A 20,467-nucleotide genomic window follows, 5' to 3' on the forward strand; every position below is an offset into this window, starting at 1 on the left:
CGTTTCTGTATGGGGACCAGGTAAACAGTTCCTTTAAAAATTTAAGCATGTTAACTTATGCACTCTTGAAGGATTGTCATGCACTGACACTTCTGATGAAAGCAGAATTGTTGTTCAATAGAGAGTATCTGCTCTTCAAGAAAACAGCAAAGTCGTCAGTATGCTTTCAACGCAGTATGTCGCGAGATTATAATGCTATGACGCCAAACAACTCTGGCCAATAAAATTACGAGTTTTCGCCTCCAGTCTTATTCCATTACGGACACAAGCTAGGTCGAGCATATACCCGGTTGAGACAAGGTAACATTAGTTTTATATATTTAAACATTAACGAGAGTCTAGTGTTTGTTGTCTTGTGCTAAATATATATTTTTGAGCTAGTAAATAGTTCTGTTTAAAAGTTGGTACAAAACGTTTCTATAAAATCACACAAGAAGGGCAGAAGATACCATACCGGCAAACAAAGAAACCCTTTCTAAGAGAAACACATCATCAACACCCTTTAGTTATGAGTCATGTGGCCGTTGAAAGTGCAAACGGTCTAGAACAGCAGGTAAGTCCGAACAGTTTACCTTTTATTTTATTTATTTATATGTAATGAATGATATTTTGGGAGGTGAAAGTGAAGTACATGTTATTTTGGTATGTTAGCCTGTGCTAACAGGGCCCATATCTCTAGCATGTCGTAATTTGCTGGCTAAAATGGAGGCTGTGTAGATTTGGGTAATGGTGGTGATGGCGGTGAAACTGCATACGTCAGTGCGCCGCTTGGTTTGCCAATAGTTACCGGCTACTCTTGCTGCACTCTTTTTTTTTTTTAATTTTATTTATTCTTAAAGCAATTGTGGAAGGTACAAGTGAAAAGTAAACAGTCATCTTCTGTCAACGTATTTTGTTGTGTTTGCTACCGATTGATAACGTTGACTCAGTGGCGTCACAGCCATTCGCTAGCAGAGCAAGCTTCAGGCTAACGTGGCGCGCTTCACATTAACAGCTCGCTAATGTTTAAAGTAAACCAGTTATTAATTTTGGATAATTAAACATGTTTAGTTTATAGTTTATGCTTTCTGTGTAATTATGACGTTACGAATAAGTGCAAAGCTGTAATCCATATTTTTATACAAAATTTGTAAACTCACTGGTACAAAGTGCTAATCGAAGAAACAACATAAATGTTATAATTTCACCCCATATGCATTTCAACACATTTTTAATACTGTTGTCATTAGTCTTAAGTTTATTAAAATCTCTGCTATACAAACCCTTTTGAAAACCATAAAAACCAAAACCTGGGATTACAGTTACAGTCGACGCTGTTGTCATGGTTTTGTATGTACTATAGTGTTAAAGTTTAAGTTTGGCAGATGCTTTTACCCTAAATTTAACCAGTAGTGAACACGTTGAGCCATTGTCCTCTGACCAGTTAGAATTGAGAAGTCAGCAGCACTGCAGTACAAGAGCGAAAGGGTTGTTCAAAATGTATCGAAAAAATATGGGAAATCGTCACCAACCAAGTTGGTAAATGAACAATCCTGCAAGGATTCCCAGACATTTTGGGCAAATGACACCAAATGCACAATGTAGATTTTGTGGAGTCTAGATTATATTTTCAACATGAATGTGTGTGCAAGAACCTGCAAAACAGTGCTGTTGTTCACACCTGCCTGTGTATTTTATGTACACCTGGAGAAGTGAATATGAATAGTATGATTGATTGAAACCTGACACAGTGAAGGTTTGCAAGTTGAACTTTAAAATCTTTAGCAGGTTCACTTAAAATGTTCTTTGCTGGCAGGATGAGCTGCATATCAAAGTGAAAACCATTGAAAATTGAATTTTTTTTAATGGGTGGCCTAATCTGAACAAGTGCATAAAACTTGAACATTCAGTAGGTTTATTGTTTTCAAAAGAGGATTTTAAATTTCAAGTGAATCAGATTAGTGTTATTAATTACTAGTGTTATTACTGATTAGTGGTGTTGTATTTTTAGTAATTTGTATGATGGATTCAGGGATTTTGACCCTCATGTTTTGCTGAACTCCCTTAAAGAATTGTCAGGTTAATATAAAAAAAAAGGAATAAAAATCTGTTTTTGATATTTCTAATGTTAATTTAAACTAGTTGAATCGGTTAAGACGCACTTTGTTTTTCCTCGAGACTCTATTTGCAAATCAGGTGACCCCAAACACACACATCCCATTTTACTTTCCTGCCCTTGATATTTATTGAGATGGCCATCAGATGCCATGCTGCTGTTTATTAAAAAAAAGAGGTCATCTTTATACATGTCTGTAATTACTACTGTTTTGTTTCATCATGTGTCTGATTGCGCAAATTTCCAATTACAGATTGCTGCCCTAGACTTGAAATCTGATGCCCATGGAGAAGGCACTGGCAGTGAGTATTCTTTTCTGACTGGTTGGTTGGTTGTGATTCTAAAATGACCTCAAAAATAAAATTACTGGACATCCCATATAGTTGTTCAAAACACTTGAGCTTGGTGGTCACAGCTCCCTGTCTTACACATCAATGCATTCAAATTGCTATCACACTGCTGATTCAGGGAGAGCACTAAATTGTGCAATGCACAGTGGTGTTCTTGACAAGAAACATGTGCATTAGACAGCAGAGTAAACAATAAGCTTTTTAGTGGATTTCTTTTCATATTTTTTCCATTCTAACAAAATCTGTCTGTTCACAGGGCGGTACATTCCACCTCATTTAAGGAACAAAGAGGCTTCCAAGAATGGTAAGTCATATTTTTCATTAAAACTCACTCCTTTACTGAGCATAACAGGTGAAGTAGTCCTGGTACTTGATGAATGTGGTCTGCTGTGGCTATCACAAGTCTAAGGCAGTGCATTGGCTCCTAATTTATATAGACAAAAAGCTGCAGTTTGATGCAATGAAGTGGTTGGTTTAATCTTGCCTTGAGTTATTCTTTAATGGCCACATTTTTCTCTCTTCCCAAAAGGTGTTGGCTAAGGGTCACCTGGCAGGCTTTTAAGTATTAAAAAAACATTAGTTTCTGTAGCATTTAGCTAGGGAGACTAGCCAAAGAAATAAAAGGCTAATAATGTTTGATAGATAGATAGAACTTTTTCATTGCATTGTACAGGTACACAGCAACGAAATGCAGTTTGGCATCTACCAGAAGTGCAAAATGTAGCAGTCGTGCAAAAGTGCAGATAAATATCTAGCATATTTACAGCAAGTGGTATACATGAAAGCATATACAGTGAATAAATATAAAGGCTATAACAGTGCAGAGATGTGTGGACATCATTAAGAATTACAGAAATGGCATTGAAGATGAATGTGCAGAGTGAAAGGTTACAAGATTATGGCATTTAAGGAGTTAGCAAGCTGAATAAACAGTCTACATATATATACACACACACACTATATACTCATAGATGAATGTGAAATGTTGGGCAGAATGTACAGTAATGATGATATAAAGATGCTTATAGATAAAAAAAAAATTGTGCAGGTGTAAGGAGGAGTAAAAAAGAGAAACTATGTAATATGTGCATGTATTAAACCTTGTGGACAATTGAAAAATACTTCACGAAAGACATGTCAAAGATGACTTGCAGTATTTTCCGCACCATAAGGCGCACTGGATTATAAGCCACAGTCTCAATTATGGTGTCTATTAATGTACTTAACCAAAACAATAGGCGCACCGTATTATAAGGCACATGCTAAAACATACGGCCTACAAAAAAGGTAACAGAAGCAAAACAGTGAGTTTAGTTGAACTTTATTCTACTATTTAACAACACGCACATTATTTTTTAATCAATCTTCTCCCACAAATCCATCAAAGTCCTCATCTACTGTGTTTTCTTAACTTGGCGCAGTACATTTTCTTGCTTCCTCCACTTCCGAACCATAGATTCATTGATGTTGAATTCTTTCGACGCTGCTCTATTCCCATTTACAGCCGCCACCTACTGGACTGGAGTGTGGAGTGCATAATGGTCATAGATATCTATACGATGATGATTAGGAATAAACAAATGTTGTTTTGCAACATCCCGCATTGCATGGCCATGACATGAAAAATACATGCTTTCTTGCTTGTTTATGTTCCCTCTGCTGGGAAGAGTTCAAATTCGCAATTTTGACCAAAAAATTGAGCCATTGACACATTAAACAGGCCAGTGCAATAAAAGGCCCAGGCCTTTGTAATAGGGTAATGGCGCCACCTCTTGGTCAACAGTAAAAATGACAAATTGTTCCTCTTCCCAGCTAAGGGAACCTCTAACCAAGCCCGTAGGCAGGGGGGTTCGGGTGGTTCGAAACACCCCCCCCCCCCACCCACCCACCCACCCACACTGCCCAAGGTCCAGAATTTAAGTCGTTTCATTTCATGTGATTGTCATCATTGTTTTAATCAATGCTTGTGACAAATATTCTGGGTTGCTGTTTCAAATTTATGATACATTATTGTAGCTGGACGTGTGTGTGCGCCGTGCGTGCAGTTTAGAGAGAGTTCTCGCAATACACTTTTCAAAGCAACGGTGAAGCATCGCCTCTGAATGATGGGGGGAGGGTGTGTATATATGTGTGTGTGTGTATGTAATATATATATATATTAAATTGATTTCTGTATTTTATCCACTCAATAGTCTTCAATAAAACCTAGTGGGATATTCAATGATATTGGCTGTGCAATATCGACTTTTGATATTGATTGGCCCGCTTGAGGTAAATTTTCCGAGAGTTTCCCGCAGAAAATAGTTTTTAATTGTTAGTTAAGGCGGTAGGGTTGGGTGGGGAATGTTGAAACCCTGTGGAATGATTAGTACATTAATTGATTTAAGATGCCTACCCAACTAACACACGACGTACTAGTTACATAATTTATTGGTCATTTTTGGTAATTTCATGACTTACCAGCTGGTAATGTAACTATTACATCCTAGGGAGGTAATTTCATTACGAAATCACTACGTCGCCACTACGGTCTCCTAACGTTGCCACTACAGTCTCCCAACGTCACTACATCACCAAGTGTGGTCCAGTTACGTACTATTTTGGTAATTTCATAACTTACTGGCAACGTAACTGTTACATCCCAGGGAGGTAATTTCATTACTATTACAATTATATAAACATTCAATTCCTTATCTATTTAGGTTAGCTTGTTAAAACTTTTCAGTCTCAGTTTCCCTTAAATAAGTCGAAATAGATTAAATACACCATGCAAGTTGCTCTTTACATGGGAAACAAGAAACAGCATGTGCCTCCCCGTGTTCAGCTGAACTCAGAGAGTCAAGAAATGATGATAAATAATTATTATTACTTTAGTAAAGTTTATTAAATCTATTCTGTTAGTTGTTCTTTTAAACTTATGATCTGTGTATGGACTGACAAAGGTGGTACATGTGGTAATAAAGTAATTTGACAACGATGCAGTAAACAATTTAGGTGCATTAAAAAGCATGCTTGTTAAGATACCAGCAGACAAGCTAATCCGTAATCCACAAATTAGTGCATAAAAGGTCACCAAAATGAAGTATTTGACCTCATAATTAAATACAAAAGGAGAAGAAACACTGCAAAATGGTCCACTTTTTGACAAAAAAAGAACCTCCCCTTTCATTAGGCTGGCTGCGGACCTGCTAACAATGGTTTTTTTTTTCATGTCATTGCTGTGCAATGGAAAAATGTGGTTATAATGGCAATGTCAATGGGGCCGTGAAAAGTAAACGAGGGACAAAAAAGAAAATCTAATGCTGCATCAAAACTAACAATGCATCAAAGCCAATGTTGGTAATCTTTGACCTATCCGAGACTCTAATATGTAAAGTCACTTTGTGTGTTTTCATGCAAATTTTTGATGTCAGTAATTAATTAAACTTGTAAATAATAAATAAGGAAAACTGTGATTATGCAAAAGAAATTGAAGAAAAAAACTAAACTGATATTTTAATATAAAATTTATTTTATTAACTGTATGGACATTCGAAAAAATCGTCCTAAAGTGACCAGAATGGATAAAGGTGGAGTGTGTGATGTTTCAAAAATGCTTCAGAAAACAGTCGGGCCAACTAACAAAACAAACATGTAGCCAGAAAGGGGTGTGTCTTCTCAATATGCGGCAGAGAGAGTGTTCAGTGCACATGTCTGACAAAGATTGACATGGCGGTTACCTCTGCCTCGGGTTCTAGGTGTTGAACGTCGTCTTCCGCGTGAAACAGAGCTAAACCTTTCACGGTACAACACACAGTACTACAAAAACACATTTGACCTGTATTACCATATTACTCGGAGTTCGTTTATTGATAAAGAATATACCCTCGGCCAGCTGCCCCAGCAGGTTCCGCCATAATAGTTGCCTGGGTTGCTGATGTATGTGTGGGGCAGCGCTATCAAAACAGGGGTGGCACCCTTTTTGTTTAGGCTCGTGTTTGTTTAGGTGATTTCAAATGTCAACATTGGCTTTCAGAGATTGTGCACCCAGCCTTTAGGCCACTCTTGGCCCTTTTCCACCAAGGCAGTATAAGTTCTGGTTCAGAGCCTGATTTAAAATCTTTCTTTTTTGACACCCAAAGCACTGGCTCTGAACCAGGAAAAGTGGTTCCTAAGTAGCACCAAAACATTGCTGGTCTAGACTTAACTTTCATCAGGGGCTGGGGGCAGGGTTACTGTGACCAAGACAAAATAGAACGGTGTTAGCGCAATTTTTAAATCAGGATTTGCTGCATTTGGATGCCAGTGTAGGTTCGCAAAGCCATGAGCATTAACAGTAAAGCAACATCCGCCATTGTGTTAGTCTTTGCCGCTGTATAATGTTGCTGTATAACGTTCTATACAAATGACGCAAGACTTGGCTCTGTAATGGCTCTCTAGTGGCAAAGGCTAGCCGTTTCTTAGAACGCTTGCCAGTGGAACCAGTTTCGAACCAGCAATAGCTCTGAACCAGCACCCGGTTCTTTCTGGTGGAAAGAGAGCACCAGTCACCAATTTTGCTGTGTGTAAAGTTCCATTATAGAATTGCAAACCCTTCAACCCCATTGCACTCTGTTGGTGAACCATTCTGGGTTATAAGATTTTTTTTTTTGGGGGGGTGATGCATACGGATGAGGGGAAAGATGGTGGACTCCTCAGAGAACCATAACATTACACATTTCATATTTTTTTTAAATAGAATCCAGGTTAGTAGCTCCCTTTCAGAGAGCTTCCTGTGGCATTGACAGTTACTCCTGTTGGATGTGGACCTTCGTTCGCCTCAAAGACTTTGTCCTGACTCCTGTAATGTTGCGTGGATTGCCTGGGAGGTCCAGGCAATCACCAGTACACATCCCATCAGAGGGTGTGGGGCCTTTATGCTAACCTTGTGGTGTCAGTTGGTCACAAACATGCACACCTGTAGCCTGTCATTTTTAATGCTCTGGCAGTGCTAGGATGAAGGAGCAGTTGCCATCTTTTTCTTGGTTGTTGCCCTTCTACAGCCCTGTTCAGCTCTCTGAGTGCAAAGGCTTTTTCCTGGTATCTCCTCCACGCTCTTGAATCTGTGCTGAGACACACCAAACCACTTTATTATTGCCTGTATGGATGTGCCATTCTGGAGGGGTTGGACTACTTTTGCAACCTGAAGTAGTGACAAGGATTCTAAGAAAACATATAACTAGGAACAAAGCAGTCAGGAAAGATAAGGAGAGAGAAAATATCTTTGGCCACTACTGGCAAACTCCTTCATTTTGGGGGGTTGTCTTGCTGTTCCCTCTCCAGTGCACTTGCCAGTTTCATTTGCACTATAGCAGGTGAAAATAATTAAATAGTTTATGCTTCCTAAATAGACAGATTTATATGGTATTTGAGTTGGTGTTATGTTGTGTTCACTTAATTTTTTTTTGTGCTACGCGTGTATATACACAGATGCATGTCAAGGGTACTGTGTTTGTGTGTGAAGCATTAAAAGTGGGATATCTGATCCAGTTATCAGTTTTTCAGTCATTCTTTATTTCACCAAAGTACATGTAGATGGATTCAGAATCATTGATCATTCAAATCTTATGTCATTAAACATTACCATGTCTGTTCTTCAATTATACACTAGAGTTTGGCAAATACATGTGACCATACACAGGTTTGCTACACATTTTACAGATGCAATGAAAAGATCAAAATTCTGAACAGTAAGTAGTTTATAATCTTAACAAGACCAACAGTTCATTTCAAATGTATAGTTCTTTTGATGCAAAAGTGCTTCTCGGTATAAAACATGGTGTGTTGCTACAATATCAGGTGCCAATTCTCACTTTTGAATCCGATACATTTTGGACCTTGTTTTTGTCTGGTTCCTAGTTCTTTGGCAAGCTAAAGCAAAAATAAAATCATTTACTACCCATATCAAGTTGTGGTGTGTTCTATTTCTCAGTCTATCAAATAGCTCTGCTTTTTGGTATATTTCAAATTCACCTTGCTTGTTTTTCATAACTGCATAATAAATAACACACAATTCCCTATGTATCCATTGAAGCCAGCAGAATTGGGGACCCCATTGACAATATGGCCCTTCATGGGTTTTGCAATGCAATACCAGATAGGAGGTTTTTTTTTTTTTTTTTTTTTTTTTATAAATAATTGTAGTAAAATGACAGGGTAGTTGTGAGTAGTTTGTTTACACTAAAAAATTCACCAAGAAGTGCAATTCAAGCTCTCTGAAACTTAGTCAATCAAATGTTTTTAAATGTTGAAGCTTGTGTGCATGTATGTACTTGCATGCATCTATACATACAAGCAGTTGGAGAACAATCTATAAACTTTTTTTTGACTTGAATATTATTTCTTCCCTTTTGACTATTGCTTTCATATTATATGGAGAGAACTTCATTAAAAAAACAAGGAAGAGGCAACAAACTATTGGAAATATTTAGCATTCTATTTTGTCAGTTCTCATCTCAGAATATTAAATGGTCACTGTTTTATTGCATTATTGGCTACTCTTTCAGTGTATAAGGGTTTTCCCTTTGATTCTTTGTATATGAATAATGCATTGTGAATTATTCTTATATTAAGACTCTACAGGTGGTTGGGATGTTGGAAGAAGTAATGGATTTGTAAATGGTTACCACGATGGCCGTGACAATTACATGAATGGGAGCAGCACTTTTGGTAACCGTGGGCCCATACGTAATGACCGTGGAGGCAGAGGGGGTGGTTACAGAGGCAGGGGTAATGGTTCCTATGTCGTCCAACCATTGCAAACCACAGGTGAATACAAAGGTTTAATAGCGTATGAATTTCGCTATTAAAGCAGAAGTAAATGGCTTAACTTTGACTGAACCCTTTTGTTGGTTTGTCTTCCTTTAATAGGCTTTGGCTGTGACAAAGATGGAGGTGGATGGAATGCCACAAAAGATAATGCCTATAATAGCTTTGGTGGACGTTCTGACAGGAGCAAATCTTCCTTCTACAGTGATCGTGGAGCTTCCAGGGGAAGGTGAAGAGTTTTTTTTTTTTGTGAGCTTCTGAACGTTCTAGCCCCTTTGCTGTAATTTATATTTTTTTTAGAAAAAAAGAGTAAGAGATTTTGCTAAACTCTTGACTGTGTTATGTAGGTATGAGCGTGGAGGTTTCTGCGGTGGTGGAAACAATCGGTGGGTAGAGGATGCCAGAGATGAGGAGGACTGGTCCAAACCCCTCACTCCTAATGAAAGGCTGGAACAGTGAGTAATTTTAGACACAGACACGAACACAATAATAGGAAGAATGCAAGCCGACATGGGAGTATCATGTGATGGATAAAATTTTGCTGTGAAACCTTTCGGTATGACATTCATATTGATGTTATAACCTATAAACAAACAGTGCAGACTATGTACAGCCCTTTATGGCACTCCTGTATTCCCTACTGATCATAGTCTCAAATAGTCTCGCATTTGCTGCTTTGCTAGGTGCTGTCATGATCTCTAATCTTAGCAGAGACCTTCTTGTGTGGCCACTGGGTTATTTTCACCTTCCCTGTCAAATACATGGCTGATTAGATAGCTGCTTCTATGAGCAGTTGTACAAGTGTTCCTAAAATGGAAATTGAGTGCTGCTTGTATAGTTTATGAAGGACCATTTTTAAAATGTCTCTGTTCTCTAAAATCTGTCTATCAAGTGTTTCAGTATTTGACTGTATTTTGGTCTTCGTAGTGAGCTTTTTTCTGGAGGCAACACTGGAATCAACTTTGAAAAATATGATGACATCCCTGTTGATGCGACTGGACACGACTGCCCTCAGCACATTGAGAGTGTGAGTATCTAGATCCAGCTGTTTTTCAGAGTCTTTCTAGCCTTAACTTACTATAGGAATAAGTTTGCCTTTGGTGCTTTTGTGTTGAATTCTCAATCTATGAAATGTGAATTTTGTTATGCAGTTCCATGACATAGATATGGGTGAGATTATTATGGGAAACATCACCCTGAGTCGCTATTCACGCCCCACTCCAGTCCAGAAATATGCCATTCCAATTATCAAGTCCAAAAGAGACCTGATGGCATGTGCACAGACAGGTTAGACACCAATTTAACATGACCCAAACAATGTTGTGTGTGAAGGTTGTAGACTAAGTAATCTTTGTGTTCCCCTTCGTAGGCTCTGGTAAGACTGCAGCATTCTTACTGCCAGTGCTGAGTCGGATATACACAGATGGACCAGGAGAGGCCTTACAGGCAACAAAGAACAGTGTCCAGGTGTGTGTGAGATTTGCATTGGGGCTATTTTTGTGTGACTATTTTAACAATTGTTAATGTGTATATGCCCAAGCTGATTTGTTTAACGTTGTAGGAAAATGGTAGATATGGTCGCCGTAAGCAGTACCCCCTTTCTCTGGTTTTGGCTCCAACTAGAGAGCTGGCTCTCCAGATCTATGATGAGGCTAGGAAGGTAACTGTGGAATTTCAGATCCCTGAACATAATTTTGTACTTGGCAAACCAAAGCTCAATCCAATTTTCCCCCTTGACATTACATTCTTTGTAGTTTGCATATCGTTCTCGGGTACGCCCGTGTGTAGTATATGGAGGAGCTGACATTGGCCAGCAGATTCGAGACCTGGAGCGGGGTTGCCACCTGCTAGTTGCTACACCCGGTCGTCTGGTTGACATGATGGAGAGGGGCAAGATCGGTTTGGATTACTGCAAGTGAGTAGGTCTCACTGTCACATGCTGACTGAGATGAATCTTGGATGAATGCCTTATGGTGTAGAGCAAAGTATTGCTTTGTGACTCTGAATATATGCTCTGAAACCTTAACTTTTGACTGAAATGTTGGCTGTTTTTTTTCCCCTCCTCCATTTGAGTCAAGAGTCTGTGCTTACTTCTTGCTGTGATGCTTTTCTCATGTTACAGCTACTTGGTCCTGGATGAAGCTGACAGGATGCTGGATATGGGTTTTGAACCACAGATTCGTCGTATTGTGGAGCAGGACACTATGCCTCCTAAGGTTTTGCGCCAAACTATGATGTTTAGTGCAACCTTCCCGAAGGAGATCCAGGTAGAAAAATTGCCCATAGAGCCAATGTATTATACAGATGTATTCCATGGGGAAAAACAGCACTCCTAATGCCCATGTTGTTTTTCTGTTTGGGAAATACTTTTTTTAATGATTTTTAATTTCTTGATTTTTTTTAAAGATATTAGCACGTGACTTTCTGGAAGATTACATCTTCTTGGCTGTGGGCCGGGTAGGATCCACCTCTGAGAACATTACCCAGAAAGTGGTTTGGGTTGAGGAGAGTGATAAAAGATCCTTCTTGCTTGACCTTCTAAATGCCACAGGTAATTGAAATATTTCTAATTAAACCATTTTGTTTACATAAGTTAGGAGGCCATTGAGATCAGAACCACTCACTATGCTAGTGCCTTTTGTCATGTGTACAAAATTCAGGAATGCTGCAGCCTTTAAATACTTTAAGTTGACTAATCTACTGAGTATTATTACTTTTTCCTTTTCCCCAATCAATTGTCTGTAGGATAAACAAAATAAACTGTTTAGTGTCATAGGAATGTGTAAAGCTTATTGTGAGATCTGGTTTTATCCAAAGTCATACCAGGCGAGGTTCAGGACAGTAATGGAGAAAACGCTGACAAACCTGGTAAGTTGAGTCTTATTCACCTGCCCCATCCTTGCTCCCAGTGTCACTGCAAGTCTCATTACTCTGTTAATTTTTTTTGACAATTTCCAAATGGGTTTTTGTTTATAGGTTTTTTCAACATTATGTGCATGAAATATATTTTAATTACAATTTAGAAATAAAAAAATGTTTTTACCATATACACTGCCTGCCTTTTGCTTAGATTGTGGCATGTATTCGATGTGACATCGTTTTGATAAGCTTGTCCAATGTCACATGTATTTGTGAAGTGTTGCATTAATTGTAGGCCAATTTTTGTATTGATGTCAGTCTTTTCCAGTAAATCTCAAAGATTTTCTGTGGTTAAGGTCTAGACTCTGTGGTGGTCTTACCCTGATGTGCATCATTCTGAAACAGGTTAAACCTGAACTTATCAGTCCACCTGACCTAATTTGAGCCTTTCCCCCTGTTAACTTCAATGAAAATTGTTTTCTTTTAAGGCTTGATTATTAAGTTGTTTTTTTGTGTGTGTATACTATATGGCTGCACGATTTAGGGAAAATGTTTTATTTCGATTATTGGGGTCAATATTGCGATATAATAAACAAATGGTATCAAGAGTCAACTTGCTTGGTTCTCAAGGAAAATGCACACGGATTACTGATAATGCTGAAATTTGAATTTCTAAACTCAAACTAGCAACAACAACAAACAAATGCAAAACGTTTTCAAAATAAATATAAATTAACACATTAATGCTGATTAATGAAAAGCCTAAGATCAAAACTGTGTGTGTGTGTATGTGTGTATATATATATATATTTGTGAATTACCAACTTAATGCAAGTTATACATGGTATTGTACACCATTATTGATATTTGGAGCAATATTACATGTAATTATTAAACTTGATTCCCTTACATATACATTTGCTTTTAAGCCTAATTATTAATTATGATGTGATTGACAGGGGAAGAGGTTTCAGGTTGGGGGTGCTGAGTTTTTTGTCACCACTTTTGAATAAGAAACAATATCAAGGCTATAAAACTTGTCAAAACTCCGTGAATCACAAAAGTATCAGTGTGCACACACTTGAACTTGACTGCACATCACATTTTTTACTTTATTGATACTGCTTTTAATCGTAATGCAAAGCCTGATCATCAGGACATAAGCTGTCATGTACAATAAAAGTGCCTGCGCAGCGACAGGAAATATAATTTAACACAAAAAGACTGCCTAGACGGTGGACTTGTGCTCAGGATTTTTTTTTGAGCGGCGTGTGGGCGAATTATTTCTACGCACACACTATTTTATTTCTTGGTAACAGACCACTGCTAACTAACACACCGTTGCCATGGACACACAAGATTCGAACCGTAGAGACGGAGCGCACTATTTTCTTTAGCGGAAGCAATACAATTGTTCAGCAGTTTCGTGTTGCAGCCACAGGCGTATGAGACCTGTAACGAGCAACTCGTTCTGAATATTTTAAAGGCGTAACAGCTGATGAAAAAGCAAAGACAATTGTAGACGAAAATGAAGAGAGATTTTATCTTAGTTTTTATTTTATACAAAACATTTTCGTCTCGTCTTTTTTCGTCAGCAATAATGCATATTAATTTAGTCTTAATCAGCGGTTTTGAACAGTGGTGCAGTCTCAAAGGTTGTTGACAAATATTTCGTCTCGTCGCGTCTGACGAAATCAACACTAAATTTAACAGAGGTAGCATTTTTTTCTGGCCCCCAGTTCGGTGTCCGTTTGCTCGGCATCCATCTTCACTCGTTCCGCGCTGCACACCGGAAAAAGTCACATGACCATACGCGCCACACGTGCCACTGCCTAAACTGAAACTGGCACTGGTCTGTTTTTTATTTATTTATTTTTTTTTATAAATATTAGCGGATAGCGGTGTAGTGTGTGAAATAGGCAAACAGCTTTCATAGAGAATGGGTTGTCATGTCCACACATGCATTTATTTATTTATTTGTTTATTTCATAAAATCGCAGCATTTTGCATTATATAATCGCACAGGCTTTATATCGAGATTGCTTTATATCGCGATGATTTATCGTGCAGCACAAGTATACTATTTAAAATTATAATTTTCTGATTTGCATGTGACGACACATGCATTTCCTTTTTGTTTGTGTTGTGATTGGTAAGAGGAGTTACTTTTTGTGACCAATATTAGATCAATGTTTTGTTCCCTCATCTTACATCATTAATGTGGATTACAGTGGATATAAAAGTCTACACACCTCCTCCTAAAATGGCATATTAAACATGTAAACATTGACACAGAGCAGAAATGCCATAGCGGCAGTAATAACACTTGCATGACATTTCATGTTACTGTATCTCAAAATGCCATAAAGTGGCAGTTTGTGTATGTGTGTAAGTAGGTACGTGTGTATATGTGCCTTTTCTGCACTGTACTCTTAAATAAGATTAGTCACAAAAATAACCAATCCCAGTCTAATCTGTAGCATCTTATTAACTCACTCTCATCAATTTTTGTATACAATACATTCCTTCTCCCTCTTCACATTTTGCCATTTTCTCTGGTGTAAGGTAACAAGTCCTCCTCCCTTCTCCCAAGTCTTTTGAATTTTTTAGCCATTTTATAGGTCAAGATGCTTTGTGAATAACTTCTTTCATTTCAAGAGGAAATGCCCACATTTTTAAGAATTTAGAGCTTGCGTTGTCGTTGCAAAGCCATTCCTTTGTTGATTTGTGGGTTCACTTCAAATGATTGTAATGATGGAAGGTGAAATTTACGTTCCTCTTTACTTTTCAGTTGACTGGTATCTGGAGCTATTCAGTATTCCCTTCCTGATTTCAAGCAGTTTTCTAGCTAAAACAATACAGCCTTAAAGCATGATGCTGCAACCTCTATGCTTCAATATGGGGATGGTGTCCTTTTAAATAAAATATTAAAACTACTATTTTTTTCCCCCCAATTATAAACCCTCTTCTAATTGATATTTAACAGTGAGATCCTGTATTGCTTTGTAAACTTTGTGGCAGCTGTATTTTTGTGTTTTAAACTATTCAGTATTTAACATGAGTTTGAATATAAATGGTTGATGGACTCTGACATGATTTTATCTTGGTTTAATTTTTTTACAAACAAAAACCTGCCATGTTAACCGGTTGTGTAGACATTTTGTATCCATTGTACATTTAAGGTCTCTTGGCTGTGCCAAGGCATCCAATAACCATTTGCATATGCAGATTCATAATTTGTGAACAAGATCACAAATGGAGACAGTTTTAATCCCACCCCTCCTAGGAAAAGACTCTTTGACGCTGGTGTTTGTGGAAACCAAGAAGGGTGCGGATGCGCTTGAGGACTTTCTGTATCGTGAAGGCTATGCCTGCACCAGTATCCATGGTGATCGTACACAGAGAGACCGTGAGGAGGCACTTCATCAGTTCCGCTCTGGAAGATGCCCAATCCTGGTTGCGACTGCTGTATGCTATTTCTTTTTACTTTATTGCATTCATATTTTTATAGCTTTTATTGTTTTAATGTCAAGGATATTTTTTTCTCTATTCTAACGATTTTACTTGTTGCACAGGTAGCTGCACGTGGTCTAGATATCTCCAATGTGAAACATGTAATCAACTTTGACCTGCCCAGTGACATTGAGGAGTATGTTCATCGCATAGGCCGTACGGGTCGAGTGGGAAATCTTGGTAATGACTTGTCTGAATGTGTTTGTTGTAAAATTATTCAATGTTTGTTGCTCTTTCTGATTTGTTTCCTGAGTTGGTGGGTTCCAAATCTAAAATCTTTTTCCCAGGTCTTGCTACGTCATTTTTTAATGACAAAAATAGCAACATTACAAAAGATCTCCTGGACATCCTGGTGGAGGCCAAACAGGAAGTGCCATCCTGGCTGGAAAGCCTGGCTTATGAGCACCAGCACAAGGGTAGCAACCGTGGCCGCTCAAAGAGGTGACAAATTTGTTTCTGATATGTGTTGATAATTGGACTGACATACAGGGTATTTGAGCACGGATTTAGTATTACAGTAATCCCTCGCCACTTTGCGGTTCAAGTTTCGCGGCCTCTGTGCATCGCTGATTTTTCAAAAATATTCATCAAAAAATAAAAATAAAAACGGTTTCCCAGGATGCCAGACAAGGAGAGAAACTCTCTGAGGCTTTGTACATACCCACGGGCACTCAGACATGGTACATGATTGGTTCCCGGGGCGAGATCTGAGCTGATTGGCTGTGCATCATCGCATCCTCTCCCAGCTCCTTCCCTTGTTGTATCTCGCCACTCTTGTTCACGCTGTCAACTGTCTCGCGTATTGTGTTTGAAATTAACTTTTCGTTAAGCCCTTACAATGCCTCCTAAGCGCCGTCCCTCTGTGAAAGATTCCTCTAGTGAGCCGAAGAGGACGATGATGACCATCAATGAAAAGGTCAAACGTAAAAGGGCCAATCGTACTTCGCAGATTTTCACCTATCGCTAGGGGTTCTGGTCCCCATTATCTGCGATAAATGAAGGATCACTGTATATAGATTTGCAATGGTCATATTTTGCTAACGTGTTTATTTCCGTTTGTTAGGTTCTCTGGTGGGTTTGGAGCCAGGGATTACCGGCAAACCAACAGCAACCCCACTAGTGGAGGCTTTGGGAATCGTGGCAGTCGTAATGCTGGTGGCAGCCGTGGATTTGGTGGCGCTAAGGGTTAGTTTCAATCGCTCATTAAGGAGCCTTCTATTGCTTCTTTTTTAATGTCTGCAATGTCACTAAACATTTTGTGTATCAGATAACTGTTGTATGTAAGTGAAATATGTGCTTTAGTTTTTCTAATTTTACATGTCTTATCTGGAAATCTGTGCCCACAGGTGGGTTTGGAAACTTCTACAACAATGATGGTTATGGTGGAAACTACTCTCAGGTGGACTGGTGGGGAAACTAATTTCTTAGCCATGCATGCACCTTTCCACTCCCCATGATCCAGTGGGCCTCCACACCAAACTCACTGAATGGAAACCACATGTAATTAAGCCAGGCTATAAACCCTGTGTAGCATTCAAGAACTCTGCAGTACATTCACACCTGTGATTCTCTCACCACATCCTGGAATAATACAGGAGATATACAGGAACCTGTCTCCAGACTTGCTCGTCTGTAAAAAGGCAAGGAAGTAAAGTGGAAACGTTTCTTTTTTTTGGCTCTATTTTTTTATTATAAACTCTACATCATATTGCTTTCCTTTGTAGTAAAGGAGAATCATTTGTGCGTCAATGTACTGTGCCTTTGAATTTGGACTGTCTTTTTACTTTTTAAAACATCAAATGGCTGACAGTTGGCTACAATTTAGATTTTTTTTTTGGTGTGTTCAGGTTGTTCAAAAAAAAAAAAAAACTTTTGACGGCGCAAATTAAGAATAAGCAAACCTTGGCAAACAACAGGAAGGTTTGGCTTTGGAGTCAAATCCTTATTCTGAACATCAAATTTATCATGGGGTCACCAGGCCCTGCCCCTCCTTACATTTGTTTTACCCTTGCTTTGCAAGAGAAGGAAGATCTTAATAAAAATGTTAATCTTGCTCACTCTATCCTGGAGAGGTACCTCTATGGGACATGGTAGTCGTCTTAAAAAAGATTAGCAAGTTATTCCAGATTAATTTCCTTAACCTTGAACATGAAGTGAGCAGTTTATACTCCCATTCATACCAGTGTTTGGATGCACAACACTTGTATACTTCATAATTTTTTCTTTTTTTTGGCTGCTAGCTCAGTAACAGGCTAGCTGTTTGGAGGTGTGCAATTTCTTCATTCCGTTCCTTACTTGAACTTGTGTGGAGTGACAGTTTTGTTTTACACTGACGAACCAGTGGGTTACTATGTTGGTAAAAGGTTCTAGAACTGGGAATGGTGTGGAAAGGCCTAAAATGCCTAGCCCACCTATGCAGCGATTCAGATTGCAGGTATTAATTTTTTTGTTTGTGTGTCGGAAATAATCCAACAAATTTCTGAAGCAGGCTTTCCTTTTTGTCACAAAGAATATCAAGGAGATTTTCATTTGCACTCTTTCCACAAGTGGCTCTGAATTTTACAATGACTGCTGGTCTAGAGACACCACTTCTCTGTAAGACCTTCTGAAGGATGGGGGGGGTGGAGGGAAATCTGGAATAATGTACACAGAAAAGGAAGTGCATAAGGGTAGAAAAGTCTACTTTTATGGAATTTTGGCTGAAACTTTTGTAGAAACTGGGGTTTTCCTGGTGTCTTGACTGATGATGTCATGGATATAGTTACCTTTCCCTCCCTTTAATTAAGGACCTCCATAATAGTATGGAGACAAGATCAAAACTCACTCATTGCAACTGGCAGTGATTTCCACTCCCTTTAAGCAGTTGAGCTGTGCAAGAGATACTATATTTTTCCTGAAGTGCAATAGGATTTCCTCCAGAATGTTGTGCCTTTTGCTGTTTGTTAGGTGAATGTGCTGAACTGAAGTGGATGCACTAGACCGGTATCGTGGGAACTTGAGATAAGTGGTGCTATTTAGGTTTAGGCCCATCAAGTTTTACAAAGTTTTTCATCGAGGGTTTTGTACAAGTCTTCAATGTGCGTTTCTTTAAGCTTCCAATATTCTGTGTAAAGACTGTAAAAATGCAGCTTGTTTACAAAATGGAAGGGTTCTCAGTATTTAACCAGGATTTATTGGGGACCAGGGAATCAGCAGTGGGGGAATTCAGCTTCTTGCACACAGATTACTAGAGTCTACTTTTTTGCTGCTAGTTTGTGTAATTTATTAAGCATTTTTGAGAAATATTTATTTTTATAAACCTAAAAGTGATCGTTTCGTGTTAACTTGACCAAAAGACCGTACAAAAACACTGGTACTTGAATGTTGAATGCCACCGTTATGCGTGAAACTTCTATTTTTCGGGGTAGTGTGAGCTTTTTAATGTTTAAGGTCACTTTGAACTCATTCAAGATCCTCACTTGGACATCTGGCCAAATTTTCCTTCTATTATACAAATTAATTGGCAACCAAATTAACAGCATGCCAAGGTTTGGACAACAGGTCAAATAAATTTCTAGCCATGCAAATTATCCCAGGGTTTTTTTTTAATTATTATTATTTTTAAGTGATTTCATTTTTGCCCCAGTGAGCGTCTGGCTGATGGCAATTATTTTTATTTGAATGTTTTTGTTTCCCCCCCCCCTTCATTTTCTTTTTTTTGGGGGAGGGGGTGTATATCCAATTTTCCATTTGGAAACCTTGTTCTGTGGATTGGTGCAAAATTCAGCTAGTCTTAATTACAAACCAGTTAAATTTAAGTAAATGGCATTGGACAGGATTAGGGCTTTTGTTTCACCTACCCATGACCAAGAATATCAGTAGAGCCCTTCAAATGAAAACATACTTTCTGTAACTAGTTAAAAAGTTGTACTCCGTGTTCACTGTATGATTTTATGAAAATAAAGTTAGAAACGGCAAAGTGCTTTTGCTAAATCATTTCTCAACCAAGTGTTTATTGTTTTTGTTGAAATTATTTTTTTTTAAACTGTTCTAGCCAGAGTGAACAAAAGGTAAGGACATAATAAATGACCCCACTTTTTATGCATGCATGATGGGAAATGCTCCTGATCTCTTGCAAATATCTGGAGTCTTGAGAGATTCACATATAATTCAATAATCCTCATTTAATTATTAATTCCTTAGAACAAAGATTACCAGTCAAAGTGATTGCATGCTTGGCAAATACTAGAAGCTTGGAGAAGGCCACAAGCTGAGTTGAGAAGGCCACACGCAAGATTAGTGACAATTTATTTTAAGAAGCAAGATACAAAAGCTAAAGCAATTCCTTCAAAAGCTAAAGCACTGACAAATATTGCAATTAGTTAACTGCTTTTTTAACATAATTGTACAAGGTAACTAGGTGCAGGTCAGCTATTGACATGCAGAATGTTCACTTGCATAACATTGTCATACATTTGCAGTGCACAGATAATAAATGTTTCAGACTCTGTTTCAGACTCTGCCATTGTCCGTTGAAGTCTTAAATTAAATTAACATGTACCCTTTAGAGTATATTGAGCATGCTTTAGCACATATCTTAAAACTGATTAATACATTTCACCATTAAATAAAGCACTTGCACATAGGTGGAATTTCTACAGCGTGAAATGACGTGATGACAGCAGATTGATACAATAACAAATGAAGCATCAACTGCATTTGTTGTTTGTAATCAAAATATATTCTATTTTTCGGACTTAAAAATATCCAGTACTCGAGAGGATATGGTGGACCAAATGCATGACGCAGAAATTGGTAATAGTTTGAAAACTGCCTATATAATAGTATTGGTTAATGGATGTGTTTCCTGTGAATGTGCACTTAA

General features: G+C 38.3%; 1 protein-coding gene across 5 annotated transcripts; it reads left to right on the forward strand.

The window, feature by feature from the left end:
• The first annotated feature begins 236 nt into the window (after positions 1–236).
• Positions 237–19,586, forward strand: ddx3xb (DEAD-box helicase 3 X-linked b). 5 transcript variants are annotated; one of them, XM_047813333.1, is made up of 19 exons: positions 237–553; positions 2,349–2,397; positions 2,702–2,749; positions 9,037–9,231; positions 9,334–9,460; positions 9,579–9,686; positions 10,159–10,258; positions 10,383–10,518; positions 10,601–10,698; positions 10,793–10,891; positions 10,986–11,146; positions 11,354–11,498; positions 11,638–11,782; positions 12,049–12,099; positions 15,356–15,558; positions 15,666–15,783; positions 15,891–16,044; positions 16,667–16,788; positions 16,950–19,586. In XM_047813333.1, the coding sequence occupies exons 1-19, from the start codon at positions 509–511 to the stop codon at positions 17,021–17,023; spliced, it is 2,178 nt and encodes a 725-aa protein (XP_047669289.1). In that variant the 5' UTR covers positions 237–508; the 3' UTR covers positions 17,024–19,586. The 5 variants fall into 5 exon arrangements, with proteins under 5 accessions (XP_047669289.1, XP_047669290.1, XP_027002404.1 ...); XM_027146603.2 differs by having other exon boundaries at positions 238–553; positions 15,377–15,558; XM_047813335.1 differs by having other exon boundaries at positions 282–300.
• The last annotated feature ends 881 nt before the right edge of the window (positions 19,587–20,467 follow it).

Source organism: Tachysurus fulvidraco, chromosome 5 (genome assembly GCF_022655615.1).
Source record: "Tachysurus fulvidraco isolate hzauxx_2018 chromosome 5, HZAU_PFXX_2.0, whole genome shotgun sequence".
Classification (NCBI taxonomy): domain Eukaryota; kingdom Metazoa; phylum Chordata; class Actinopteri; order Siluriformes; family Bagridae; genus Tachysurus; species Tachysurus fulvidraco.

What these genes read in the sequence shown, in the direction of transcription:
- ddx3xb (XM_047813333.1), top strand. Translation starts at nt 509, where the DNA reads ATGAGTCATGTGGCCGTTGAAAGTGCAAACGGTCTAGAACAGCAG. An exon ending in CGTGGAGCTTCCAGGGGAAG is followed by an intron (nt 9,461 to 9,578) that starts GTGAAGAGTTTT and finishes TGTGTTATGTAG; the next exon opens with GTATGAGCGTGGAGGTTTCT. An exon ending in GGGTCGAGTGGGAAATCTTG is followed by an intron (nt 15,784 to 15,890) that starts GTAATGACTTGT and finishes TCTTTTTCCCAG; the next exon opens with GTCTTGCTACGTCATTTTTT.